The sequence below is a fragment of the Haliaeetus albicilla genome, chromosome 4, assembly GCF_947461875.1.
Source record: "Haliaeetus albicilla chromosome 4, bHalAlb1.1, whole genome shotgun sequence".
Taxonomy (NCBI): Eukaryota; Metazoa; Chordata; class Aves; order Accipitriformes; family Accipitridae; genus Haliaeetus; species Haliaeetus albicilla.
Genome location: NC_091486.1, coordinates 39,125,115 through 39,152,981, shown reverse-complemented (window position 1 = coordinate 39,152,981; position 27,867 = coordinate 39,125,115). Strand labels below are relative to the sequence as shown.

Below are 27,867 nucleotides of genomic sequence, written 5' to 3'. Positions count from 1 at the left end.
AGCGGCGGAGGGACTTACACCGACACCCGGTCCCTTCCGGGGCGGAGCAGGGGCGGATCGCAGCTGAGTGAAGCGGGGACGGCGGCACCATGATGGCGCAGCGGGCTCTTCCTAACCCCTATGCGGACTACGACAAGTCTTTGGCCACCGGCTATTTTGATGCCGCCGGGAGGGTGAGTAGGAGCGGAGTGAGGCGGCCGGGGCGGGAGCGGGGCCGTCCCCGGGAAGGCCCCGCTCCCGCCCCGGCCGCGAAGCCAAGCTAAGCAGCCAGGAGCCCAGCCTGGTCCTGAGGTACCCAAGGGTTTCTAGCAGAGACCTCTCAGGTTAAAACCACACGGTTTCCTGGTTGTGCTCCCTCTGGGTACCTCCAGCTTACCAAGAACCCCTCTGCCTGCTGATCTTTTCTTCAAGTTTAGTGTTTTGGGTTTTTTTTTCCCCTCCGCAGCTGACCCCTGAATTCACGCAGCGGCTAAATAACAAAATCAGGGAGCTGCTTCAACAGATGGAGAGGGGCCTCAAGTCTGCCGACCCGCAGGACTGCACCACGTACACTGGCTGGGCAGGTAGGGTGGCCGATCGGATGGGATGGAGCAGGAGCTCTCTGCAGCGGACTTCTAGGTCAGGCCAAGGCAAACCGTGAAGTTTTCTGTCTGTTTCAACAATCACAGTACATCCATGGCAAGAACATTGCTGCTTCTGCATGTTTTAATCCATTTTTCAATCCATTTTTAATCCATTAAAACAAGGGGCTGTCTTTCTCAGCACTCCTCATTTTTGGAGCAGGTTTCAAGCTGCAGAGGGAAGACTGTAGCATTGCAGGGCAGGATTGGGTCTTCTCTTGGTTAATAGTGCCAAACTTTTGCAACGGAGAAGGCCAGCACCTGCCTGAGAGCAAACATGGGAGCCTCTGAAGGGACTGCCTCCAAATCTGGCCATGGTGGGGATGGCAACAAGTAAACCAGTGCTCTGTGAAGTAGGCAGATGCGCGTGGTGGGTCATGTACCTGCGAGGAGTCCTTGCATATGGCAGTGGTGAGCTTACAGCCTAAGATGATGTCCATCTTTTCTGTTTGGGTTGAATTTTATCTTATGACATTGTCTGATTGGCAGGTTGCTCCATTCCTGTTCCCCAGGTAGTGCCCCTCCACTTAGCCAGGGCTAGTTCTGCTCCAGTACCTGCTGGAAGGAGCAGAAATGCAAATGTGAGTATAAGGAAGGATGGAAGCCTTCCTCACACTAACTCTTGTGTGCAAAGCTTCCAGGAGCTTGTCTTTCTCCTGTTCTGCATTTTCAACCTGGTTTTCCTTCCTTGGGAGCATGCCCTGTCTTCCCCTCCCTATTCCTACCCACTGGAGCCAGGAGGACTCACCTTTCTCTGCCGTCTCATCCTTGGCTACTGCTGTGTGCTTTGTCAGCTTTCCTGCCTTCTGCACTGTGCCAGGCTCTAGGGAGGGACCCTGGGGTAGTTGCAATTAATCTTATGCTTGCTGCAAGATTTTTTGCCGCTGCTTTTTCTTTTTTTTTTTTCTTTTTTTTTGGCAATACACTGCCATCCTAAATGGGATGTAATTGCATTGTAATTCGGGTGTGGCTGGCTTGTGCTTGGATGCTGTGGAACTCAATGCCAACAGTTTGCTTGGGAGAATGATGTTCATAGTGTTGGTGCTAAACTAACGTCGCAGTTTGATGACAGCAATGCCAGAAATGCCTGCTTGAAAATTTTAGTAAGGTAGACCGGCACTGAGAGCACTCTAGAGCAGTTCATAAGAAATACTAGGATGCCAGTATTAAATTCCAGCATGGGAGAACATTGATTTCATCAGTTGCTGCCTGGCAGCACTCTGCTGCTGCTGCTTGTGAATTTATGCATTTTTGTTCAGTGCTGGCTGATTTCACCTTGGGAGACAGGTTCAGTCTTCCAGTCTGTGTGACCCTGGTCTGAGGTCCCCTCAGATGAAAAGCACTCCATACTTAAAGATGGTCTCCAGTCATGAGGGTGCTACTTAGCATGATGGTAGAGTCTACCTCTGGCCAAAATAATTCAGTAGATAAAGCAGGGGGACAATTAGCTGGTGTTAGGAGTACTCAAAAAATCTGTGAGAAGGTAAACACCTTTCCCCAGAGACCACATTCCCTTTCCTTAGGGTGGCCTTAAGGAGCTTCATGTTGGAAAGTGACTGCAGTTGTGAAATATGGGTTGAGAGTTCTGGTAGCATTTCAGCTTTTTTTATTTGGAAGGGAGTTTCTCAAGAGGGATTCTTCTCTTTTCCTCCTAGGAATTATTCCTCATTGGGCACACAACCTTCTCACCTTGGCTAATAGGATTAGAAAAAAAACCATGGACATTTCCTGCAGGTCACAGCCAAGGAAGTGAAGTTTGCAGATATTACACTGTATCTTTGTCACCCTCCCTTCTTTTCTAATCCTAGCTATATTAATTTATTCAGTGCTGGTTTCCAGAGACAAAATTAATTGGGCCAAGACAGCAGCTTTTCCCTGTAATTGCTTATGTAGAAAAGGCTTGTTGAGTATCTTCTCATGTAAAATCATTGGCCAGCAGTCTGAAATCAACCCGCACTCCTGTGGCTGCTAATAAGAGAGATTTGAAATGTGGCTCTCTGGGCACAAACTCAGCGTGAAATGTAACATACTTGAGTGTACTACATTACATCCATATACAACATATGCTGGCATTTTACTTTGGTGCCTGTTTCTTTCCCAACACACTTGACAGAGCCCTGTTCCCCTGGCCTGCATTTGTGCCAGGGAAGCCACAGCTTCTTGGCATATGGAGTTGGAGCCGAGGGAGGGAAGGACCTGTATTTTCAGCTCAGAGGCAGTGAAAACACTTTGGATCACAATTATCCAGCGCACAGCTGAATGCCCTCAAAACACATTTGAATCGGCTTGTTACAGTTTCATTGAGTTCCCCATAGAGATCAGGGCCCCGTAGGGAACACCTAGTACATGCCTGGGTATAGACCAGACTTGGCTGTTGTGTTCTGTTTTGTCTTTTAATCAATTTAGCTAGACTGCTGTAAGAGCTTTTGTGGTCTTAATCTGTTTCACTGGTATCAAAGTGTTGACTGAGGGAAGGTAAACTGCCGTAAGCTAATTCTGAATCAGAAGCAGTTCAAATCCTGGCAGAAGTACAACTGCCTCATCCATTTTCAAATAGATTAGGACGAGGATGCTGAAGAATACGTACATGTGTGTTGGTATTTCTCATAGTACACGAGGCCTTGCTCCAAAGACTACCTCAACTGGGAGCATAGACGATGGAAAGGGAATGGAAGGAGACTGACTTCACTCCTGTCACCTCTTAGCTGACTGCAGAAGCTAGGAAGCTCCCGAGTCCAGTGCCTGCTCGACTCGTGTCCTTCCAAGATGATGAGGTGATCTGCCACCTGAAACGGTATATAAGGGAGAGATTCCTCTTCCTCCACATTATGGCAGTGCCTTTGGAATTCATTTCCCATGTGAGCATTCCCTTCTCTAGCAATGCCATAGTCATGGCTTTCAGAGCTCAAGGGCCTCTGAAACAGACCAATGAGTCCAACTGGCCTGCCCCACCCACAGCTTTTGGCTGGCCTGTTGGCAAGTAGAGATGAGGAGCAGGGCTGAGTTACCTTTTGAAACGACACTTCAAAAGACAGACGAGATGAAAGGAAATGGGTAGAAACTCTGACCATACCAGTTCAAGAAAGCTTCTGGTAAAACAACTTTCATTCACTTTAGTGCAATATCTTAGTTTTAACCTGAGAACCCAGAGAACTTGCATCTCCTTAAGAAAGTTTTGTTCAGAAAAACAGAAATCCTTGGATAATCCCTACAGAATAAGAGGCAGTGAGACTGCATTTGATGAGAGAGAATAGAATGCCTTGTGTCATCGACATAAACCACATTCCTGCCAAGCGCTTGTTGGCTAGTTTTTGTGAAATCTCTGTTCTTGGAGATAGTCAGTATTTGACTGGACAAGGCTCAGAGCAATGGGATGTAAATTTGAAGTTGGTCTCACTTTTAGAGGGTTGGATCAGATCACCTCCACAGATCCCTTCTAACCTAACCCGTTGTAGGATTCTGTGATGGGGTAATGGGTAGTTTTGGTTTGGGCTGGGCTCGGTTTTTTGTTTGGGTTGTTGTTTTTTTTTTGAGGGGGAAAGCTTCTTTTATAAAAAGTAAGGCTGGAGAAGCTGAGGTGTCCTGAGAAATGCCCCATAATGCACTAGGAAGGCAAGCTGCAAGCTGTAGTAAAATGCACCTGTGCGCAGACAGTTCTGAAGATGGAGTGATACAGCCGTCCGGAGATGCCTCACTGCCCCATTCAGCATGGCTTTGGCATGCATTTATGACTGCAAGATAACATCCCATGCATCTGCACCAGAAAAGATGCTTATTATCCTTTGAGCTGGGCAGTAAAGCTATGGTACCCCCTCTGTAACTTTTACTCCATGTCTGACGCCTTAAAATGACATGAGGTTTCTCACTAGAAACAACCAGGCTTCATCACTATGTGCAGAGTTAGGTTTCTGCTTCTTCCCTCTGTGTTTGACATCCTGCTTTGAGTGTGCTGGCTGATTTACTCCCCCAGGTCAACGTGAGATCTCTGAGCTCTTTATTATTGTAGATGGCAGGTTTGGAACTGGTCCAAATTAGGTGGAGATTCTCTTGCGGCAAGCTGATGTCCTTTGTGAAAGGACCACATTGCAGCTCAGCTCCTGGTGGACAAGGAGGCATGTTCAGAACAATCTAATGGGCATCCCTGCTGGTGCTGTCAGCAAGGGGACTGCAGTGGAGCTGACAACGAGCAGTGCTTCCTCTCACTTTTATCCACTCTGTTCAGCATGAAGGAGAAGCTTTGTCTCACTACTGCTGTTCTCCCACCAGCAGAACTGTTTGCAATGGTAGTGCAATCCAACATAAAGAACAAGCCTAAACTCGCAGGGAAGTTGAGGCACAGCTCTGCTTCTCCTTGATCAACAGAATGGTCGTATGGATGAGATATTCTTTCAGCCTACTGCAGTGCTTTACTCTCAAGCAAGAACTTTTCTGGTATGTCCAGTGATGTATGCTCTGTTGAAAGCAATGGTTGCTAAAGTCAGGGCCATCAGCTCTAGCCAATTGGTGCAGCTGGTGTAAAGAATTCCATTTCTACAACGTACATTTAAGTCTCTTCCTCTGCCCTGCTCAAAAGAAATCTCTAATGCAAAGCACCCCTCTGCATCTACAATACTGTTTATACAGGATGGCAAGAGGAGGGAGATGTTGTTTACTGCCCTACTGAAGGTGTTAAATAAACAGGCTTTGTGAGAGACATGCAGAATTGATTTTTGCCTCCCTGCAGCAAGCAAGCATCTCGGGCATTAACACTCCAGTGTTTTGGCTTCTTGCACATTAGAGATGGCAGTTTTGGTCATCAGAGCCCTGCTAAAGGATATCCTGTCAGTAGCACATGCGTTCACTGCAGTCCTGCACCATCAAGTGATGTCTGATGCATTCTTCATCACATGTGGCTATGCAGCAGGTGTTACACTGCAAGGAGCAAAAAACTTTGAAGTCTGGAGAAACTACAGAGAAGAAAGTTGGATAGCAACCAGTAAACAGAACAAAGCCCATACATCTTTGGCAGTAGCAGGCCACAGGCAGTCACTGCATGGCAGTTCTGCTGGAAACAACCAGGAGTCTCAGAGGTCACAAAAATATGTCACATTTCCAACTGGGACACTGAACACCTCCAGGGCGCACAGAAATGGAGCAGACCCACTGCTTACCTAGCCCCATTTGACTGATGATGCCATGTTTGTATAGCACTTAAAGCATGCCAAACAAACGCCCAGTCAGTTGGCAAACCCTACCTGGTCAGTTGGGGTAAGGAAGATATTATTGGAGAGGGAGTGAGGCAGAGCTGTGGAGTAGCTTCTGCAGAGCAACACTGCCTAGCTGAGCCAAGTTCATTAGGTGGAAACTCTCTTGTCTCCAAATTGCAATGCCTCTGAAATGTGCTGCCTACATCTTGGCACTCAGGTCAATATAGAATATTCCCCACCCAGGTGACTGCATTTTGTATCCCTTTACATACATCTGTAAACATTGCCTCTTTATGCATGGGCCTGCCCCTCTCTGCTGGCCTTCCCTACTTTTGGGCTCTCAGATAGCAACAGAGCAAGCAGCGTGCTAAAGGCAGCACTGCATTGTACCCTTGATTGATCAGCTTGAGAGTATGAATTCCTTGAGGAATGAGTTGAGAAAATTGGCTTTAGATTCAGTTTGTAAGGCCTTTGGGTTTTAAATAAAAAGGAAAAATGAATTATTTGGGGAAGCAACTCACGCCTTCCATCATTTAGTATAGGTCAGTGGTTTTTTGGAGTCTTTTCCAAAGATGCTTGGGCCTGGGAGGAAAGGGGGCAAGAAATGTTTTAAGAGAGGAGAGGCAAAGAAGTCAGGGGAAAACAAGGGTGAGACATTTGCTTTCTAAGAATTCAGTCATAGCAGTGGTCTTAGCATGGTAGTTATGTACATAATTAGGATGGTATGATGGCAGTGGGAGTAGAAACTACTTACAAAGCAAAAAGTTGTATATTAAAGCGGGTAGGTCAAGAGTGCAAGTTGTGCTCAGACAGCTGTCAGGCCTATTGTGGTGGGTTGACCCTGGCTGGGTGCCAGGTGCCCACCAAAGCCACTCTATCACTCCCCCTCCTCAACTGGACAGGGGAGAGAAAATATGACAAAAGGCTCGTGGGTCGAGATAAGGACAGGGGGAGATCACTCAACCAATTACCATCACGGGCAAAACAGACTTGACCTAGGGAAAATTAACTTAATTTATTGCCAGTCAAACCAGAGTAGGGTAATAAGAAATAAAACCAAATCTTAAAACACCTTCCACCCACCCCTCCCTTCTTCCCAGGCACAGCTTCACTCCCAAATTCTCTACCTAGCCCCCTGCCCAGCGGCACAGGGGGATGGGGAATGGGGGTTGTGGTCAGTTCATCACACATTGTCTCTGCCACTCCTTCCTCCTCAGGGGGAGGACTCCTCACGCTCTTCCCCTGCTCCAGTGTGGGGTCCCTCCCATGGGAGACAGTCCTCCACAAACTTCTCCAACGTGGGTCCTTCCCATGGGCTGCAGTCCTTCAGGAACTGCTGTAGCATGGGTCCCTTCCACGGTGTGCAGTCCTTCAGGAGCACACTGCTCCAGCGTGGGTCTCCTGCAGGGTCACAAGTCCTGCCAGAAAACCTGCTCCATGGGCTCCTCTGGCTGTGGGGCCACAGGTCCTGCCAGGAGCCTGCTCCAGCATGGGCTTCCCATGGGGTCACAGCCTCCTTCAGGCATCTGCCTGCTCTGGCATGGGAGGACCCCTCCATGGGCTGCAGGTGAATATCTGCTCCACCATGGACCTCCCTGGGCTGCAGGAGGACAGCCTGCGTCACCATGGTCTTCCCCATGGGCTGCAGGGGAATCTCTGTTCTGGCGCCTGGAGCACCTCTTCCGCCTCCTTCCTCATTGACCTTGGTGTCTGCAGGGTTGTTTCTCTTACATGTTCTCACTCTTCTCTCTGGCTGCAGTTTCTGTGCTGCAGCAACTTTTTTTCCCTTCTTAAATACGTTATCCCAGAGGTGCTACCACTGTCACTGATGGGCTTGGCCTTCGCCAGCGGTGAGTCCATCTTTGAGCTGGCTGGCATTGGCTCTGTCGGACATAGGGGAAGCTTCTACAAGCTGCTCACAGAAGCCACCCCTGTAACCCCCCTGCTACCAAAACCTTACCACGCAAGCCCAATACACCTGTTAAAGTCTAGCTGTACTAGGTGCTAAATAGATCAAGGAGAGTGACTTGACATTTGCTATCTAGAAGAGGAGTGTTCCCCTTTAAAGAACGGCTTCATATCCACATCCTTATAGAGGTGAGTGATGGCACCGTACATCTGAGCTCTCTCTGGAAATACTAACACTGAACTGCTTAGAGAGAGGACAAGGTTATTAGCTTCAGGAGGAAATGGAAATTTGCCCTTAATATACACGTGGAATTGAATTGTGTGTAGCATGAAGCTTTGGAGATTACCCATGCAAAATGAGAACACGATCTAAATTTAAAATTGTCCTCAGTACCATGGAAAGGAATTTTGCAGCATGTTTGCCCCCCTTCACCTTACCACATCAAAATCTGCAGAGATTGGCTTTATTAATTTAGGTTTAAACACAGGACCTGAGTCTTCTTAGAAATGGTTACCGGTAAGGGAAGAAGTAAGCTTCTCTCAAACTGATGTAGGCCAGTAGCTTTCTTCAGTGCATGTTTGAGGATGCCTTCCAGATCAGAAGGATGGTCCAAATGTGGCAGACCTTTCAGACACAGACATACTGAGGACTTCTCGGTTACCTACTAAAAGCTTCAAGAGCTGGATGAAGACAGGGCAGACAGAGGCAAAGGACAGCAATTGATGTGATTTCTCAGTAGCAGAGTTGTTTCTGTAGCTGGCTAGCCCACTGAAAACCTTCAGGGAGGACCATGCAGCCTTTTCCAGCATTCCAGGTAGCTGTTTATGTTTCAGACAACAGCTGATCTCGTGAATCATGTGCTGCAGAGGAGAGTGAGGCAGCCCCTTTCTTTTCTAGGACACACCAGTCCTTGGTGTAGGGCTTGGGACCTGCTCAGCACCAGGAGATGATGTCCAGGGAGCTGTAATAATCTTGCTGGTGCTTCCCAGTGGGAGGGAAGGGGGGGGGGGGGGGGGAAGAGAGAGACAAGTAGGATGTCTCAAGGATGCTGCTTCTCAGTGCTGATGATGTGTCACTTTTTTTAAAATCTAATCCAAGCTAAGTGACGCAGCCCTTTACCTCCTGGCATGGGAAAAAATAATTGAGATACGGTAACAACTCCACACTGCTCTGCCACAAGTACCATCTTGCCCAAAGATGATTTTTTTTTCCTCTACTGTTTAGCAACAGTCCCAGCTACAGTTGATAGATTTTAGGTTGGTTTGTCTAGGTCTCATCTTTTGCTTCTCACTATTAAAATTGTATGTAACCTGTGTATCAAAAGCTCTGCAGTCCTCCAGGACCTCCTGGGTCAGACACTGCTGTTTGTCTTGACCTGCTGTCCAGTTGTGCGCAGCATCAAGTACAAGGAGGTCACAAAGCAGGAAAAGAAGCTGTGGCTGCTGCAGCCAGGGTTATGCCCCTGGATGTGCCCGAGAAGCCTGTCTAGAAGGCTTATACCCTAGACAAGGCTGAGGGCTAGGCTTTTACATTCATTAAAACAGCCAGGGCACATAGTGGGAAGGGTAAACTTTTCAGGTGGGTACGACCTTTATGTTCCTTTTGCAGGCATTGCTTTGCTGTATTTGCACCTGTATGATGTGTATGGAGACCCAGCCTACCTTCAGGTGGCCCACGAGTATGTGAAGAAGAGCCTGAGCTGTCTGACAAGACGATCCATCACTTTCTTGTGTGGAGATGCCGGGCCCCTGGCAGTGGCTGCTGTCGTCTTCCACAAACTGCAGAACCAGAAGCAGTCAGAAGACTGTGTCACTCGGTAAAAAACACTTGGTTACATCTTTGACCTAACGTTCCACTTGCTAATAGAGCTGGTCTGGGCTTGTACCAGGCACTCTCCACCAAGCCTGAATACATTTTGTTGCAGTCTTATGTGAGAGATAATTTGTTCTGCCCTGGGGAAAGAGCTGGCTTAAGGACAAACATGCTTGCCTGGCAGCCTGCAGTCCGGGGAGCAAGGATATTGTTCAGCTGGTATTGCTATCTTAAAAATAATTCCAGTAAACACAGAAGAAAAAAAAAGCCAAAATTTAAAAAACCCAGAAGGTGAGGTTTGGTATTTTTTCAGAACCTTTAAATTTAGCTTTACAGGCATTTTGATGAAAAGGAGAAATGTGGTAGGATTATTAGAGTAATTTTGTCACTCACTTCCACTTGCTATTTGTTAGTTGACTTTGACTTAAACCTGAGATTGACAGCATCCCTTTCAACTGCTGAATGCAGCTGGTTATGATTCATTTATTTCTATTTCCTGCCTTTCCTCAACTGTTTTCAAATGTATTTTTGTTGGGTACTTAAGACAAGAAAAGGACAAACAAGCAGTCCTACAGTCAGATCAGCATGTGGCAGCGGAAGGAAAAAAGTTAAGGAGATGCAGTTGCAAGCTTTTCTTGCTTAAGGGAGATCAGTTTTGAGAAGGTGAGAAACAGCTCTGTAAAGAGTTTCCATTTACACGTGGTCAGCACAAAACCAAGACAAAACCCCTGACACTTCAGAACAACACTGAGTGCCCTTAAACAGCCATCAGCAAGTGATGCACAATATTAATTTAAAAAGCCATGGGTGGGAATCAGAGGTGCCTGTATGGTTTGGACACCAAGTTCCCACTCTCTTAACTAAGAATAGCTTCTGGGTTAGGTGGATACTGTCAGTCTGAGGACAGAACTCTTCTTTATTCTTGAAATAATCTGTGGTTTAGGTTTTGCTTAATACTGGTCAGTGGTGAATCTCACTATGATTAATATATTTGCTAACAAAAAGGGAACTATCTATTAAACAGAACTGGCCAGTTGTGGTCAATGCGTAAGCCCTAAGTTGTGAAAAATCCCTAATTCATGTTTTCTTACTGTAGCTCTCCCCTCCCGGTATCCCTCCTGTTCTGCCTACAGTTTTGTGGCAGAATGGAAACTCGTGATTAATTCTGCAGTGCCATCTAATGGTATAATAAAGGCAGAGCCTTGGAAATTGGTTTCTTCATATATCTGAGAGGAGGAAAAAAAGAAAAATGTGGCTTTCTGGAAGGAACGGTTACACTGTCCTTACTCTGCCACCAATTCCCAGAGTAGTTAGCCTGGCCATGCTACCTTTAAAAAGAGATTATTTCTTTGAGAAATAGCTCCCTTAAAATCCATTTAAGAGTTTTGATTGAGTGTGCTGTTTAGTTACAAAACAGTTTCTAAGTTATGCAGTGCAAGTGCATAGGAAGTGCACTTCTATTACAGCTGTGGAGAAGGAGGGCCTCTTGTCCATTTTGTTCTCTGTCTTTTAAAGCACCTCATCTTTACAGAGCCTGAGGAGACAATCCATCAGCCAGGTTTTACCTGCAGTAGAAGAGACCAAAGCTTGCTTTTTCTTAGCTCCTTGCTCTTGCCTAAATGAGCTCATGACCAACAAATGTGCTTTTATGCTCTGGAGAGACCAGCATTTCAGGGCAGCCCATTTTCCAAGAGCCTGTGAAAATCTGAGCTGTGTTCTAGGAGTCCTCTTTTCCCTCCATCTCCCACCAATTCAGAAGGTCAAAGGTTTGCTTTTAGAGCCAGTGGCATAGAAAAATCCCATCTTGCTCTACAGCTGCCTTGCTTTCCCTCTATCCAGAAACTGCTGATTTTTGACAGTTGAGGTAATAGGCCGATATGTGAGCAGGAGTGGTTCTTCCTTTCAGGGACCTTGATTTACCCCCTCGTGCCCAAGAAATGCATTCTGCATGCAGTCAGTCCAGCAGCATCCCAGGCATCTCTTGCTGCACGCATGCCATGCAGCCCTGCCCCATGTTTCAAAACAACAGAAACTGCTGGCAGGCTTCTTCCCCTGATTATCCTGGCTGGGAAAGCAGCTAGAGGTAGATGCGGTAATGCATAAGGAGCAAGAATAGTAGCTCCAGCTGCTCCAGATTTCCCCACGAAAAGAAGATTTCACATCCAGACCTCAGAAAATCCCTACTGTGGGTACTACTGTTTATCCGCCCATCCATTCTTTCTATTGCACCTGACATTTCCCTGACATCTGAGCTGAACAACATCACCAGCCAGCATCTCTTCTGGCCAGCCTGCTGCTGGGCAGAGTCCGTCTGGAAAAAGAGTCCATTTCCTCCTTGGAAACCCTCCTTTTCATCTGCCTTCCTTGGCCCTGGGGACAGGGGACATGAGGAGGCAGCAGGGCTTTCCTTTCAGCCCACACAGCTGAGAGAGGGACGCATGCTTACTCATAGTCTTGGATGTAAGTCTGTCGCTTGGGTTTAATCTGCGACAAATCTCCCCCATGGAGCAATGCACATCTCAAGTGGCACATGAGGAGACAGGGCTAATCCACTTTGAGACACTGCTTTCTCCTTTTGCCTTCAGTATCCCTGCTCACTTTTAGTGCAGTGCCAAGGGAAAGTTTTCTGCCATGGGGAGTCACAGCCCACCATCCTCTCTCTGCTCCGAGGGTACCCTGGACATTTGGTTGCTTCTTTCTTTTGCAGCACATTGTTCTGCCCAGGAGCAAAGGCTGCCAAGGCACCTTTTCTGCTCCTCACACTGCTGTGACAGGGAAGCCCTGCGCACACACAGCTCTCCTGGCTGGTTTCTTAGCCCTCTCCCTGTTGAAGCCGCAGCAGGAAGCAGCTGAGGAAACAGCCTTGAAGCCACTTACGCTGGTATTTTAAAAGTGATGGCATTTTTCAGATTGCTGTCTCAGGGGTGAACAAAAAAATAAAACCAAAACCAGTCACATCCCTGCCTGCTGCTCTGACAGGGAAGGACATCCAGCCTTGTTGGAAGCGTGATGAGAGGCAAAACAAAGGAAAAATTGCATCAAGAGTGAATTGGGCTACAAAGCACCAGTGTGAGGAGCTGTCAGTCTCTGTTAGTACTACAGGAATATCATCAACTTTGCAACACAATAATAAGGAAAATGGCAAAGAAAATATCTGACTCCAGCAGACCTCTTCCTCTGCACTTGTGGGCTAAAGCCTGGTGCCAGCCAAGCTGTCCTCAGTGTGGGGTTGCACCACAGACAGCCCACAGCACTCACGCTCTGCTGAGCTGTCCTCACTACTGCTCAACTCAACCCTAGAGAAGATTTCTTAAATGTGCCACAGCGGCTTGATGTTAAACAACATTTCCAGCCTCTTCTCCCCACCTCTTACCTAGGCTTTTAGCTCATGGAGGCACCTCTTTCTCCACTGATAGTGTAGCCCTGGCCACTTGCAGGCATGGAGAGAAAGGGGCTTTTCTGTCATGACTTCCGATCTTAAAGGGTGAGATTTTTCCACATACCATCAGCACCAGTTTGCCTTTCTAGCATTCCTTGAGCAGCCAAATTAAACAGATACCAGTTTAGTTTGAAAATAGTCATTTCTGGCAGAGGGTCTGCCTTGCCAACGGCATCACAGAGAGGTAATGGTGGGCAGGCTTTCCTGAGCAGTCAGCAACTTTATGCTGACCATTTCCTATAGCCCAAGTTTCCCCACAAGTAGGTTTCCCAGAGCTGGTGCTCTCAAAAACAAGCACATAGTATGACTGCATTGTCAAGAGCTGAGCAGACTAAAGGAATAAGCCAAACAAAAAGCAGAGGAGAAGGAGGGATTCTGCAACTTGCATAGCTGGGAGGCTGAGACCCAGAAACTGGCCTGACATCTCCTAGGGCACGGGCAGCATGAAGGAACAAACCATGTTTTTGAGCTCCAGTCTCACTGCTTGGTTACATGGCTTTGAGTGTCTTCTAATCTCCCCCATGTGAATTTTTCTTTGTAGTTTGCTCCATCTACACAAGCTTGATCCACGAGTGCCAGATGAACTGTTGTATGGGCGCATGGGCTATCTCTATGCGCTAATATTTGTGAACAAGCACTTCGGAGAGGAAAAGATCCCTCAAAGTCACATTCAGCAGGTACTGTGGCTTCTGCTGATTTGTTAGCTGTCTCTTCCCATGTAGCTCATCTTTGGGCAGATACAAATCAATGCTAGATGTAGAGAGCTCTGGCAACAAGGGAGAAACCACATCATGGTACCCCTGCTGCTGTTCTTCCAAAGGGACAAAGCACCACACCCCACCACCCATTTAAATCCATAGGCAGTACTGAATTGGCATTTCACTCCCTCACCCACACTCTTCCCTCTGCTTGGGCAGAAAACCAGCTCTTTTGTTCTGTGTCAGGATACTCACTGTGCTGTGTCCAAGACAGCAGCATTTCCCTCACCCACATCTGTTCCCATCCACAGGTCTGTGAAGCAGTTGTAGCCTCAGGAGAGAGCTTGGCCAAAAGGAGGAACTTTACAGCAAAAAGCCCACTGATGTATGAGTGGTACCAGGAGTACTATGTAGGAGCAGCCCATGGTTTGGCTGGGATTTACTACTATCTCATGCAGGTAAGAGGCACTGGAGCGGAAGGGCCTTTAGCAGCTGTTTCACATTTCTTTGAACAAGGAGGAGCATTTGAGTTGGTGCTTGGTGATGTCAAACTGGGTAAGATCCCTTGTGTGGTAGACTTAGTCCTGTGTCTGATGATACATCCCCATTTCTAAAGGTTTTCCCCAAGTCTCTTGAGATTTAATTTCCCACCTCCATGGAGATCTGTAGAGAAGTGTGACCTGCATTATACCAGCAGTTTCACATAATGGAGGCCTGTAGGTCAGCTGGGTCTGAGCTTCCCCCTCTTGTGTTAATTGCTTACGAAGTATTCCCATTTGTTGGTATGTGTGGACTTCCTGCATTTTTTGAGGTGGTTACTTGAAGCAATCTCAGATTGTTACAGAGTGAGAATCTCTGTAAGAAAAGCATGGTGAAAGAGATCATTCATAGTAGGAAAATGGGAAATGCCTTTGTTTCTAAATCAGGGTTTATATCTAAATGTGAAGGAGGTGGGACTTTTTACTTTGATAAAGCAGCTGAGTTCTGTAGTGCATGAAGCAGGCAGGGCAAGACAAGAGGCTGGGAGCTGCAGCGCCCCTTTGCTTTGATGCTGTCTTTCTCACAATTTTGCACAACTCACTGGAGCTCTAGGAATATTCCTTTCCCTGGCTCTGAAATGAGGGTGATAATTCCCCTATGTCAGTCACTTTGTGCCTAAATTTACAGTGCTTAAGCTCTTAAGAACATTGCATTTTCAAAGCATTAAGGGCACCCACTGAGTAATGCAAATTATTTTAACATAGCAATGTTCATAGAAATAGGTGATATCTTTTACTACACCTAGCTCTCACAGCAGGTGGAAAAGCAGCCACCAGTTTTCAAGTATTTGAGCTTTCCTTCAGGACCCTCAAAGTTCAAGCCCATACACAGGATAAGCGGAGTTCCTATGAATACAACCCCCTTATGCAACTCAGAGAGGAAAGAGTGGTTGGTGGTTTTAAAGCAGAAGGAGATTTGGCAAGAAGAGGATGCGAGGTGATTATTCCCCAGGAGCACATAACGGCTAGTTGGGAGCAGGGGAGACAGCAGCATGCTCTGAGCCCACATTTGCACTGAGTCCCTGAGCTTGTTCCCAGGCTGATGTTTTAAATAATTTTAAGTGTAAGACTCCCCTAAAATACTGCATGAGCTTCATGCTTCTCTGCTGTACGAAGTACAAGGAACCTGGATCAGCCAAGCATGATGCACAAAGAGCCTTGAGGGAAGCAAACAAGGGAAATATGGAAAGGAGGACATTGGACTTTTATCTCTAATGGTTTTACAGCACAAGTATTGATTTTTAATTTTCACCCTATCAACCTGGGAACAGTGTGATCCTTAGATGAGAGTGCTTATTGCACTCTGCTGTGGGAAATTAGAACTGCACAGATTTCATGTGGGGCAGTGTCACTGGAAGAGGACACTGAAGCTACTCCCTTGCTTCCATCTGAGGTCAGCGGTGAAGCCACCCACTTGCAGTTATCCAGAAACATCTGTGAAAATGCAGCATCACAGCCCGCCAGCTGGGCTGGCCCAGCAGCTCAGAGCTGAGATGCTCTAGGTGCTAGGAATCATTCCTGGTATTCATCCTTAATATTGATTTTAGACAGTTTATCTCTCTACCCCAACTCTGGGTACCTGAAACTATTCCTATGCATCTTCAGGAAAAGGAGCAGCAAGCTCTCTTGCTTAGAGGGCCAGGTGACACGCTAAGGACAGTCTTTGTTTCTGGGGATGCAAGGGTACGACTGGAAGTAGGTCCCTGCCAAAGGGCAGAGCAGCCTGGGACCAAGTGAGTATTTGTGATGTGTGAAAGCCTGGACCACAGAAGTTACTTCATTTACAAGGAGCAAGTGGGTAAATAGCCATAGTTGTTTCTGTCTTTCAGGCAAATCTTGGGCCTCTTACAGACAGACAGAATGGTAATTCTCCCTGATTTAACACTTTCTGTCTCTTAGCCTGGCCTTGGAATGAGCCAAGTAAAACTGCACAACACAGTCAAATCCAGCGTGGACTACGTCTGCCAGCTCAAGTTTCCATCTGGCAATTACCCTCCATGCGTCAATGACACCAGAGACCTACTCATCCACTGGTGCCATGGGGCACCAGGTGTTATCTACATGCTTGTCCAGGCCTACAAGGTACCAGAAATCTTGCAAAAACTCTTTGGGGACCCCTAAATGTGGAACTTCATCATGGAGAAGACTGTTGAGACCCTCCCTGCCTGAGAGTAGGATGGCTTGTTACAATTGAATCACCCCACAGGGACCACTGACTGATACGGAAATCAGTCTTTTAAAAAAATTCTTTCTGAAAATACCCATCAGCTATGTGGGGTGTCCTGCTGCAGATGACTGATGGTGACAACTAGTTGTGTGAAGTAATGGTCATACAGCCCCATTCATCATATCAAAATCATCCTCCTTTAAAGTAGACAGCAAAGTCATAGCATTAAGACTTCAGTAGGAGAGAAACTAATTAACCCAAGCCTCCCCACTCACACAGGGATGCTTTTTGTGTGGAGGAAATCATCTCAGCAAGAGGGAATATTTCTTGTCTCTACAGGTCTTTGGGGAACAGCAGTACCTAAATGATGCCCTGCAGTGTGCAGAAGTGATCTGGCAGTATGGGTTACTGAAGAAAGGCTACGGGCTGTGCCATGGGACAGCTGGCAATGCTTACGGCTTCCTAGCACTGTACAACCTTACTCAGAACATGAAATACCTGTACAGGGCCTGCAAGGTAAGAGCCTCTGTGAGGATGCGAGAGGGGAGTATTAATTTCTGCCTTTTACATCACTGCCTTTGCAACCCAATTTCTAGGGTGGCAGAGATGCAGCTAGATCTGACCAGCTCCACCAGAATAGTCCTTCAGCAGTGCAGTCACTGTCTGACAGCCTGTACAGACGGAATATCCTGAAGAAGCCTTGCTCTGCAAGGGATAATGTGAGGAAGAGGGTGGTATTTTTTTAAAGATCTGTCTGTAACAAAATTTGAACACTTTTTGTTCCTCTTTTCTCAGTTTGCAGAGTGGTGTTTAAGCTATGGCCAACATGGGTGCCGCACTCCAGACACGCCATTCTCTCTCTTTGAAGGTAACCTCTATCTCTAGGCTTGTATTTTGCTCCTGGATCTGAGCCAGTCCAGCACCAAAGAAAACCAAATACCCACTCCACTGAAGTCTTTGCAAAACTCAGTCTAGAGGATGGGAAGGAAATTGTATTAATTGTTTCTGTCCTTTCCCAGAAGCAGTCTTCTTGTAGCACAGGCTAATGTCTTAGCTGGAGCATCTTGTCCTCCTTGGGCCTCCCGCACATATTCTGCACACAGGTCTCAAGGGGAATTCTTCAATGGGTACAGGCCAAAGTCTACCTTATGGTAATTTGTAGCCTGGCTTCTCAGGCAGTTTCTTTTCTCTGCATTTTTAAGGATTAAAGTCCTTCATGGGCTTTCCAGTTCCGTTCCAAAGGTGAGTGAGGAACAGATGGGGCTGCTTTCGCAGGGTTTGTTGGCTCCTGTGGCACTTTGTGGCTCCTGCTAACAGCTCCCCCAAAATCTGCCATCAGCAGGTATTGCTGAAAGATCCTGTTCCTCAGCTAACGTAAATCTCCCTAGTTTTGCTGCAGGCCAAGGAACAAGAACAGTTACTTCAGTGAGGACCTCAGACAACAATGTCACAGGGTCCAGAATTTTGCAAAGATATTCATTGTTAAACCTCTGAACAGGTAAAGCAGAAGGAGGGAGCTGGAGGGGGGACAACCCACTGTGTTTTCCCAGGTGCTTTTCAACATTTGATTAACTTCAGAATGCTTTCCCCACTGAAGTACCTAATTTGCTTGGGAAACCTGGGTTCAGACCTCGGAAATTATTTAGGTCCTTCTGAAAATGTTTACTTTTCTTCTCTCTTCATGACTATTCACCCCCTGGATCATTGATAAAATGGGTGCCCAGAGAGAATCTCTCTGAAGCACATTGTATTTTCTTATCCTCAGGAATGGCTGGAACAATTTACTTTCTTGCTGACCTGCTGGTGCCAACGAAGGCCAAGTTCCCCGCATTTGAACTCTAAATCTGAGCTTGGCAATTTCCTGCCTGAATCCCTCCACACTTACAAAAGCAGTTCGAAGCTGCTTTCTCCTTCTTCCAAACTCATCGTTGTTCACCTAACTGAATGTAAATCCATCCTCCTGAGGGCATGCTAAGTTCTCTGGTCATCTCATTGCATTGTTTCAATTTAAAAGACAGAATGCAGGTTTTGCTGGTGTCTCTTAAAAATGCAGGGCTGCAGGTGGGAGCAGGGAGAAAATGTATAGTATTTTGTTGGCTATAGAGTTTTGCTATTTTGTGTATCCCATTTCCTGGGAGAAAGTTTTCTATTAAATGTAACTTTGGCCATTTAATTTTTTTTTGTTTGTTTGTTTGGTTGGTTTGGTTTGGTTGTTTTGTTCTGACAAGTAATTGCAGGAATTTAGTTGCCTTTGGAAAACAAAAGATGAAAAACTGAGACTATTGCCCAGCAAGTTGTTTTTAAGTGTTTTCTTTCTGAACACCCAGGGAGTAGGCAGTTCAGTAGCTGGGCTGCTCCACATGAAGTGAATGTGATGGACTGTGGAGTCTTTATATAAGGTTTTTTAATGTCAGATTGCAAGTGGCACAGCTGGAACTGACAGGCCAAAACCTTGTCCTGAATTTTCCACCTGTCTGCTTTAACAGCAGTGGCTATGTATAGCTCTTTTGTGCATATTTTCCAGTGACAAATAATCCACTCGCTTTTGTGCTTATTTGCCATCTTATGCTAAACTTTGCATAAGTCCATTGATCATCTAATGGAAAACTCCAATCTAAAAGCGAGCTAAGCATGCTTGTTGGTGTGGTCTCTTCTGTTTAGCTTCTAAAGTTTATTTTGCAGTCTTTATTTAAAATTGTGTATGAATATTATAGGTGTTAGGTGGTGCCAGGCCCACCAGCAGCAGCATGGGAAAAGAAGTGTATTCTACTGAGTTTTGTCAGTGTTTAACCTATTACCTGTATAGATGTTGTTTACATGCTTTGTTTTATAAGCTTTCCTGAAACTGGATAATTTGAGTCACTTGTTTGCCTTGTTACTGCTTGTTGTATTTTGATATGCAACCACACATCTACCCAACTGGAAAATCTGCCCTAGGTTAAATAGCTTTGACCTGTCAAGCAGACCAGATACTTGCAAGGGGTAAATCTGCTTTTCCATCCTTAGCTGATGCTACACTAATTTGCAGCATTAGGGACCTGACCCTGTAAACCACTTTCTTGGTACTGAGCATGAGCTAAAACACTGAGCACAGTGAGAGTTACTGATGCAGCCATACCGCTTTGTGCTGTTTGAGGGCAGCTCCTCAGCCTGCACAAGAGTAGGTGTGGGTTTTAATTTTTTAAGGGCCCAGTTGCCAAGTGCCTCTGGCCACCTAAGAGCAGGCGAGCAGCTGCAGGGCAGTGCGGCCAACCTCCAAGCCGGCACACTCCTGCACCAGAGATAGTGAAGGAGGAGGACCAAACCTGGCACACTAACACAGCTAGCTCACATGTGCCTGAACACAAGGCAGCCTAGTCCCAGCAGCATAGGCAGACCCTCAAGAACTTCCTGGATAGGCTGCTCCAGCAAAGAGTAGAAACCATTCCTGGAAGGCTGCCTGCTTCCTGAAAGCTCAGCCTCCTGCTGCCATCACATGTTTCTGGAAGTTCATCAGAAGACAGCCTGAAGCACAGAGAACCTCATCTGCTTTGGGCTGAGCATCCCTGTCAGAAGCCTCAAGCTCATGCAGACTCAGCGGTGGTGAATCCCTTTCATTCACGGGGCCTAAATAACACAGGGAGGAGACTGGAAAGGAGAAACAGCCTTGAGAGCAGGATTTGGCTAATCAAACAGTTTGGAGGTCGGATCCTGTAGTATGAGACCTGCTCTAAGTTACCTCCCACAGCTTGGCTGGTGTGATGGCAGTGTAGGGACACTGCTCTCAGCCTGGGTTTCTCCCAGGCACTGCTTCTGTAAGGGAGATGGTTCATGCAGCCTGGTGTCATGGCAGCATCACATCCCAGGGTTTGTACACTGATTAGGGGATCGTCAGGGCCTGGTGTACAACTGCTGAGTGAAGCACTGTTTATTAAAAATGCTGAAATGGACAACCTTTGGGTTATTTTTATCCCCTGCTTTGTGACCAGGATTCATGTCTGAAGAGATCAAGATACGCCACAACAGCCACTCTGGTGGCTCGTGGAGGCTCACTGGCCTCCCACCCACCCTGAGTGTTAAAGAGTATTTCACACATTTTTCCCTGGCTCCAATCTGTCAAGGCGAGTCCTGTGCTTTCCCTTGCAGGCTATGCTTTTCTCCCAGGACATCCTTTTGCAGTGCTGTCTCTGTCCAAGGCCGCATCCTCCCTGCTGTGGCTTCCACTGGAGACCACAGCCCTGTAGGTTAGTCTTAATTGCATCAAAATACACCTGTGTGGACCACTGGCCACCAGAAAGAGGATGTGGATCCTCCCAAAAAAGCACCTCCTCCCCAGTGGAAGGAGGTACAGGCTGCCTCGGGGAGCCTGTGACTGTCTAGCACCAGGGGCTTTAAGACCAGCCTATCAGGAATGGTATGTGCCCTCCAGCATGAGCATAAATTAGGTTGCTTGAGGTCCTATACAGCCTGGTTCTCTACAATTTTCCTTTCTATTAAGGTTTGTGGTAAAGCTCTTCAGGGAGGGGTTCCAGCCATTGGGATGGGAAAGCAGCATAGCACAGAGTTTCTCTGGTTGCCCTTCCTTTCTCGTACAGCGGTGTGGTGCTGCCCTTTTCCACCCATCTTTATGCCAAGTGGAGGGTGCGGGAGCAAGACGAAGCCTGAAAACACACAACTGCTCCTGCTTCAACAAGCTACCTGAGAGGGACTTTATCAGAAGTGTAGATGCTTAACACTTAGTTCTCGATAATGGTTATGTTTGTCCATGGCAGTGTTCTGTTTTAAAAAATCAAGTGCCTTATACTCCCAAGAAATAAGTAAAAACATATTTTGAATGCATTGCCATCTGGCTCGGTTTGTGTTCACCTCCTGTGGTACCAGTGTGATCAGTAAGATGAAAAATGTCACAAATACTGTTAACCAAACGCCACCTGTAGGCGTGCATCTCCCCCAAGAAGCTGTTGTGGTTTCAGCTCTCAAGAGCTGACAGCCTCAGCTATGAAAGAGGTGACATAGGGACAGCACAAGAGGACAAATGTTATTGCTGCCTCTGCCCAGCTTACTTCATTTCCCATTCCTGCATATTAACTTTTCAACCCACAAACTGAGATCAGTACCAATGCTAAATCCGTGGCTAATACTATGTTGCAAGCAAATCCACCCTCCCCTGAGCGGTGGTCAGTCCCCACAGCATTAGCAGTCAGACACACAGCTCATCTGATAAATCAGTTTACAAACTACCACTGCAGTCGTTTAATGCACGCTGGTTTCACACTGAAACCACTTCAGAGTAGGCTGCTGGCTTCAGCATGTCAGACACCCTCGTGTTGATAAGGAAGAAGCACAGAAGCGCAACTTGGCCTCCACAAACCCCAGCTCTGTCCCTGTCTGGGGGCAGAAGGCTTTGTTTCCATCTGACAGGTGTGGAGCTGGGGAAGGTGGAGAATTAAGGTTGCATGGTCCCACCTGCAATACCACAAAAGCAGCTGTGGGAGAAGCAGCCATGAGGGGCACAAAGCTGCTGACGAAGGGCTTCATTTACACAAATCAGCCAGCGAGACCTTGCTTCTCTCCAGCATCTCATCTGACTTCCATCCCTCTGCACCACTATCTCACCTTTCCCCTTCCCCTCTTTTATTTTGTTCATGTTTTTCCACCACAGTGTAATACCTTGGCCAAATGTGAGTGGGGTTTTCTCATGGTAACACCCAAGGGAATGTGGCTGGTCCTAGTGAGGCCACAAGTCCTGCTCCAGGCCAGCAAGGTCCCAGCACATACAGTTGATTTGTTGCAAGGGATTCTATTTTATGTTTTAAATTATTTTTTTATATTGGGAAGAACAACACAGGTTCCTCACATCTCACTGCCCAGAACAGCTGAGGCCTTTGGCTGAAGTGTCCCCTGCGTCCCTTTAGCTGCACCTGGGAAAGAAACTTGAACTGAAGGCCAGTACCCAGACCAGGAAATCTAAACCCGAAGAGTTACAACTCAACATTACAAAGTGTCTGAAGATAAAATCCAACAGAGCAGGAGGCAGCAGATCTGCCCAAAATAAGCACCTGAGGAAACATGCTGGAGCCCAGCTAGGCTTGCCCCTGGCAGGAGAGCTGGCCTGGGGACACCCCTTGCCAAAAGGTGGGTGGCGGTGGCCTCAGAAATGGGCTGTGTGCCCCCAGCAGATGGCAATGCAGCCTGACAGCAGCAACCACCCTGCCACTGCCAAGCAATGCCCACACCATCAGCTGCTAAATTGTACCCCAAGAGAGCTGGGATTCAGCTCTTGGGTAGCCCTGGGAAAGTTGCTCAAACCAAAAAGCCCACAGGGATGAGGCTGTATTTGTATACTGTGTGGGATGACAGATGTGAGAAATGTAGAAGCCCTTCAGAAGTGCATGGCCTCCAAGTGAGTCATATACACCCTCGGAAAAAAACAAAACAAAAAAGCACATCTTTCCCAATCCTGCCTGAAGCCACCCAAGCTCCTCCACAAGCCCCTGCAGGGAAGACAACTCATGCTTTTCCACCACATGGGTATGTTTTCACGGAAACGCTCCACATGTTGGGTGAAAACACTCTATGCTTCCCCATGTCAGTTTTACAGACCTTGCACAAGTTCTGCCACCAGCTGCTTCCAACTCCCAGGAACTAGAGAGCCTCCAACCCCCACCCCCACAGGCTGCCTTTGGCTCTGTGAAGTCTCCTGCACTGAACATGCCTCCCCTAGAACCCCACAGGGTTTGGGGACATCCTAAAAGGGCAAGAATGTCAAGAAAACCCAGCTGGGCACACGTATAAGGGTGCCAAGGCTCACCACAGAGATTTTGATGTCAAGGGAAAAACCAAACCTAGGCAGGGCTGAAATGGCTCCTGCAGATGGGCTTGCAGTGCTGTCTCTGTTGGGACACGGCCTGAAGCCAACAGGGCCAGAGCAGCCTCAGGTCTCCCTGACCCTGCTGACAGGCAGTCTTGGGAGTTTTCAGGCAACCCCTTATTTCTGCCACACATGGGGACAGAGGAGTACAATGCAGGGAACTGGACCCCATCGAGTGGGGGGGTTTCAGGCCAGTGGGTTTTTTCAGGTTTTCAGGGGGATCCCTGTGCACAGTGGGTGTGCAATGTTAGCATCCAAACTCACTTTCAACGCAGCAGGAAGCAGATAACTAAGCTTAGGCCAACATACACTCAAACCCACAAATTCTGTATCATAGATGGTATGGATGGATACTGCAGCATCTTTACAGCTAGCCCTTTCAACTTAACAAGAACAGCTAATTAACCTTTGCAAAAGTGGCAAGCATGGATTTCCACATTATAGCTGAAACTGAGAGGGTTGCTTCACTGACTGTTCTTTCTGAATCAATCAACACAGCTCGAACCTTCTGCTTGCCTTTTTGGTTTTGTTTTTCCTCCTTACTTTTGCGTTTCTCAGTGGCAGTAATTTTCTGGAAAAATCATATATGTGGGCCAGACCTGCAGCTGCATAAAGCCCATGGAGTTAAACTGATTTAGAACAGTTTAGGACCCAGCCCTTCTGCAACAGCTGAACATAGAAGTCAGAGGGAGTTTAATTAACTTTGAACAGTTGATCAAATTTCAGGCCTAGCTAATAAACCTGTTTGTGCCTGACCTTAACAGCAAGTCTGGGTATATTAATTAAAGGATCCCAGCAAGATCTGACAGGTAGCTTTTTATTGGGTTTGGTTTTAGGTTTTTTTTTATTTTTGAAAGAACAAGCAAACTTTTCCATCATTCAGGAGGTCCCTCACAGAACAACCCCTTACCATGAGCTGGAAACCGATACGCCACCACTCTCGCTTTAACACAAACATATTTACATCCCTCCTGTACCCCCCTGTCTTTGCTAAAGATTACAGAATATCACTTCACACCAACTGGGCTTCAGAGAGCTCCTTCCCAGCTCTGGAGTGAGAATCAGGGATGCTGCTACTGCAAAAGTGACATTGCTTGGCTTGGGTGATGCTTTGCAAGCCCAGAAAAGAGATGAGGGGCTCACTGTGCCAATGGCCATGGTGGTTCTAATGTGAACATGGCATCTGGTGTCTAGGGATGAGTGTTGCCCACCATTCTGGTACCACTCCACTGGTGCAACTGACTTTTGAAAACAGAGGATGAGCATGAAGATCTCTATGAAGATCTCTGCCTGTCTGGGCTGGTGGGATGCATGGCTGCTCCAAGAACTGAAGAGGGCCATCACATCTTTGCATCCTGCGGGGTTTTTGCTGTTTCAGAATCAAAACCACTCCCTCAAAAAGCTGTTGGGGAAAAGCACAACACAGCTCTCAATACAGCTGCTGATCAAAACATAGCCTGCTATTGCCTCACCCACAAAGCTTTGTATTCCCACGTGTTGCTTGAGCCAGCTTTCACCCTCAGCATGGTGGCCCCTACTGTTTACTCCTGCAGCAGAGCTGTCTGAAGACACTTCTGTTTTACCTCTCTCTGCACTTGTTTCTTTCTCACACACTTGTTTCTGTCTCCATGCTGCCCCTTTTGGGGAAGAAGGGTGGCAGCTTTTACTCTGGATCATTTCACGAATCCAGTTTACAGCATCATAGCAATGGGAGGGCAAAATGCAATGTGGGAGGACGGCAAAACCAGCTTAGCGCAAGGAAATCTGCACCCTCACAGTCGCTCATGGGGAGGAAGCATTTGAGCACAGCCAGGACCACCCAAGAACAACCTCATTCCCAATATTTGGGCAATCTAGATGCTAAGAGTTGCCAGTGGAAAGGGAAGAAGATTAAGTTTTTTCTCATGTAGCCCTCAACTCCAGAGGCACGAAAGTAATTTGTTTTTGTCACCCTCTGTGCTGGACGGGGCACCTTGCAGCCACCTTTTACCCTCAGACACTGTGCATCCCCTCCACTTCCCCCAGAGGGTGAACGAACAACAGCAAGTATGGCCAAAAAGTACAATAGATCCTGTAATAAATGGCCACCCCGGAAGCCTGTGGACAACAGTAAATTGCTCTGCTTCCTCTGCAGCAAGGAAAACAGCCAGCGATGGAGAAGGCACAGAGGTGGTGCTAAAAACAACTTGAAAGCCTTAATGAGGGAAAAAAGAGCACAGCTGTGGGGACCCATTTAACGCCATCTCTTCATGGCTGGGGAATTTCTCTCTAGCAGGACACATGTCAGGCAGCCCTTGCAAAAAGCTTGTTTTGCGGCCATTGCAGTTTGCTGCAGCATTTGCAGTGATCTCAGGCAGTAATCAAATCCACTGGTAGTACTTCACCATCCATAAATCCCATTGGAGCCAGGCCCATAAATAGTTACACTGTAGTATGCAGCTGCATACAGGGCAGGAGCAAATGTTCCACATTAACGGCTGTTGGCTCTAATCAGATTAACTGAGGAGTTGATCATATTTCCACCATTTGGCTGAGTTTTATTATAGCTACCCCTCCTTAAGGATACCCCTTCACTGGTGAAGGGGACACCACAGTAGTGCCAAACAGCTTGTAGGGGGGACCCAAAGCACCCCTTAGTTGCAGGGGTTTCCCCTATTCCCAGAAGTTTTTTGGAGCTGTTTTGTAGCACTTTGCTCTGTCATTGAGATGCTCCTCCTCCATACTGCCACTCCCAGTAGTGAATAGGAAGGGATTGATCAGATTTTTACAAGTGGCTGAAAAAAGAAGGGAGAGACACCTCAGAAGACAAAGTCTAAGAGACTGCAAGAGGATTGCCATGAAACACAAAACTTTGGATGAGAGATATCCTACATCCAGTGATACCCTTGTTAGGAATCCATAGCTCATTTATTGCCATGGGAAAGAGGACAAACCCCACTTGGGTGGCAGCTACAGCGGGTCGCAGTTAGGTGAAAGCCACACCAAGATACAGCACAGCAGTTCCCAGAATAGGGCTCACCACCCCACCAGTTTGCAGTGCTTAGTATTTACAAGCCTGACAAATTCATCTGCAAGAAGCTGGGCTCTGGAACAGAAGTGGGAAGTTGCCAGTGGAAGCGTTTGGGAACCCTTGGTGGTTTATCACCACAGGGGATAAACTCCAAGGTGTTTATACCACCCAAAGCTGGGAAATATCCTTTTCCCACAGGGCTGACCCTGTGCTTTACAAGCATGTGGAGAAGACACAGCCTGATGATCCCAAATGAATACAAATGTGCCCAGGTTTGGGGAGCACACAGACCCTTTTTAAAACAGGACAATCATGTTCCATTATCTTTCCCCCTCTCTTTTGTTATCTTCACAATACCAATAGTTCCAATTCCCTGGTTTTCATCAGCAATAATCTCATTCATTCACTCCAATAACCACTTAGCCTTCCACTGAATAGTCTATGCATTCAAGTGTTGAATTACTGCCTTGTAAAACCAAGGAGCAATGATACTAGCACTTACTTCCCATACCCCTGATTTGTGACAGGCGATACCAGCGAGGGTGAAATAGAGACATTCTCTGTAACAACAGAAAAATGGCCTGACATCCTTTCATTGCTTTTCTCACTTTAAGATTTAAATATGATATGTGCTTTATAACAGGGCCTGATTTGAGACTCCTCCCAGCTGCAATTTTCACAAAACCTGTAGGAAGGTGATCACCTTCCTACACTTCTGTCCTTCTTTCTAGTTTCGCTGAAATAGTCCAAAAGAGTCAGAAGTATCACTGGGAGAATACAGAAATATGGACAAGCAAGGCAAATCCTTAAGTCTCGCCTTCTTAAGAAACCAGGCCAAGAAAGTGAATCATATTACTTGGAGTATGGAAGTTGCAGCCAAACTATTTGCTTAGCAAATGTATTAGATATACCTGAACAAAACTCTTTAATGATCCATGTGCAGCTTTGATCTTCCTTGGGTAAAATGAGGGATAAATTCCTCAATGAATTCCACCATTTGGAAATAGAAAACCCTACTGGATTACATACTGTAAAAGGTTCATGCCGTGCCCATGCAGAGCTGAGCCCTTTAATAATTTCAGATGACAGAAGTTTCATGTGCCATTCTGCCACTCCTTCTGATCTGAATGTGAGATGCAGAGTCTACACTGGACAAATCATTTTTCAGGTGTGCTCCAGCAACTGTCTCCTCTATCCAATCAGCTTAGGATGGTGCCTCCACACCACTTTTGAAGGCAGCTTTGGGAAGTCCACTAAGAACTGGGAGAAAGCCTCCACCCACTTGGGACCATCAAAGGGTTGGACTCAAGCCTACAAAGTCTCTACATGACACCCCAACAATTCTCTCAACATTATAATTTCATCAAAAGGAAAGAAACCTAGAGAACAGGGGCTGGAAGCAATGTTTGAAAGCTGCTCAGGCGAGACAGCTTGTTCCAGTAGACATGGTTTGTACCACTGTTTCCCATTAGGTTCTTTTTCTCCTTAATTTGAACCCTAATCATGCAATGTACACTGTACTACACATTCTTGTGGCCCCAGAGACATCATTAAAAGCAGACTTAGCTATGACTTGCTCTTTAAAAACCCATCTGTAGTAATGGATTTTCAAAGTGAAGCGAGTTGAGACACCTTGA

At 46.8% G+C, this 27,867-nt stretch overlaps 1 protein-coding gene and 1 long non-coding RNA gene across 2 annotated transcripts; both read left to right on the top strand.

Moving 5' to 3' along the window:
* The first annotated feature begins 23 nt into the window (after positions 1 to 23).
* Positions 24 to 21,188, top strand: LANCL1 (LanC like glutathione S-transferase 1). The gene is made up of 9 exons (XM_069782032.1): positions 24 to 173; positions 446 to 563; positions 9,324 to 9,531; positions 13,508 to 13,643; positions 13,976 to 14,122; positions 16,103 to 16,285; positions 16,710 to 16,886; positions 17,166 to 17,238; positions 18,136 to 21,188. Exons 1-9 carry the CDS (start codon positions 90 to 92, stop codon positions 18,210 to 18,212), a joined length of 1,203 nt encoding a protein of 400 aa, XP_069638133.1. The 5' UTR covers positions 24 to 89; the 3' UTR covers positions 18,213 to 21,188.
* Positions 570 to 8,721, top strand: LOC138685153 (uncharacterized). The gene is made up of 2 exons (XR_011324420.1): positions 570 to 1,201; positions 3,231 to 8,721. It is a non-coding gene; the product is annotated as an uncharacterized lncRNA (long non-coding RNA).
* Positions 21,189 to 27,867: the final 6,679 nt, after the last annotated feature.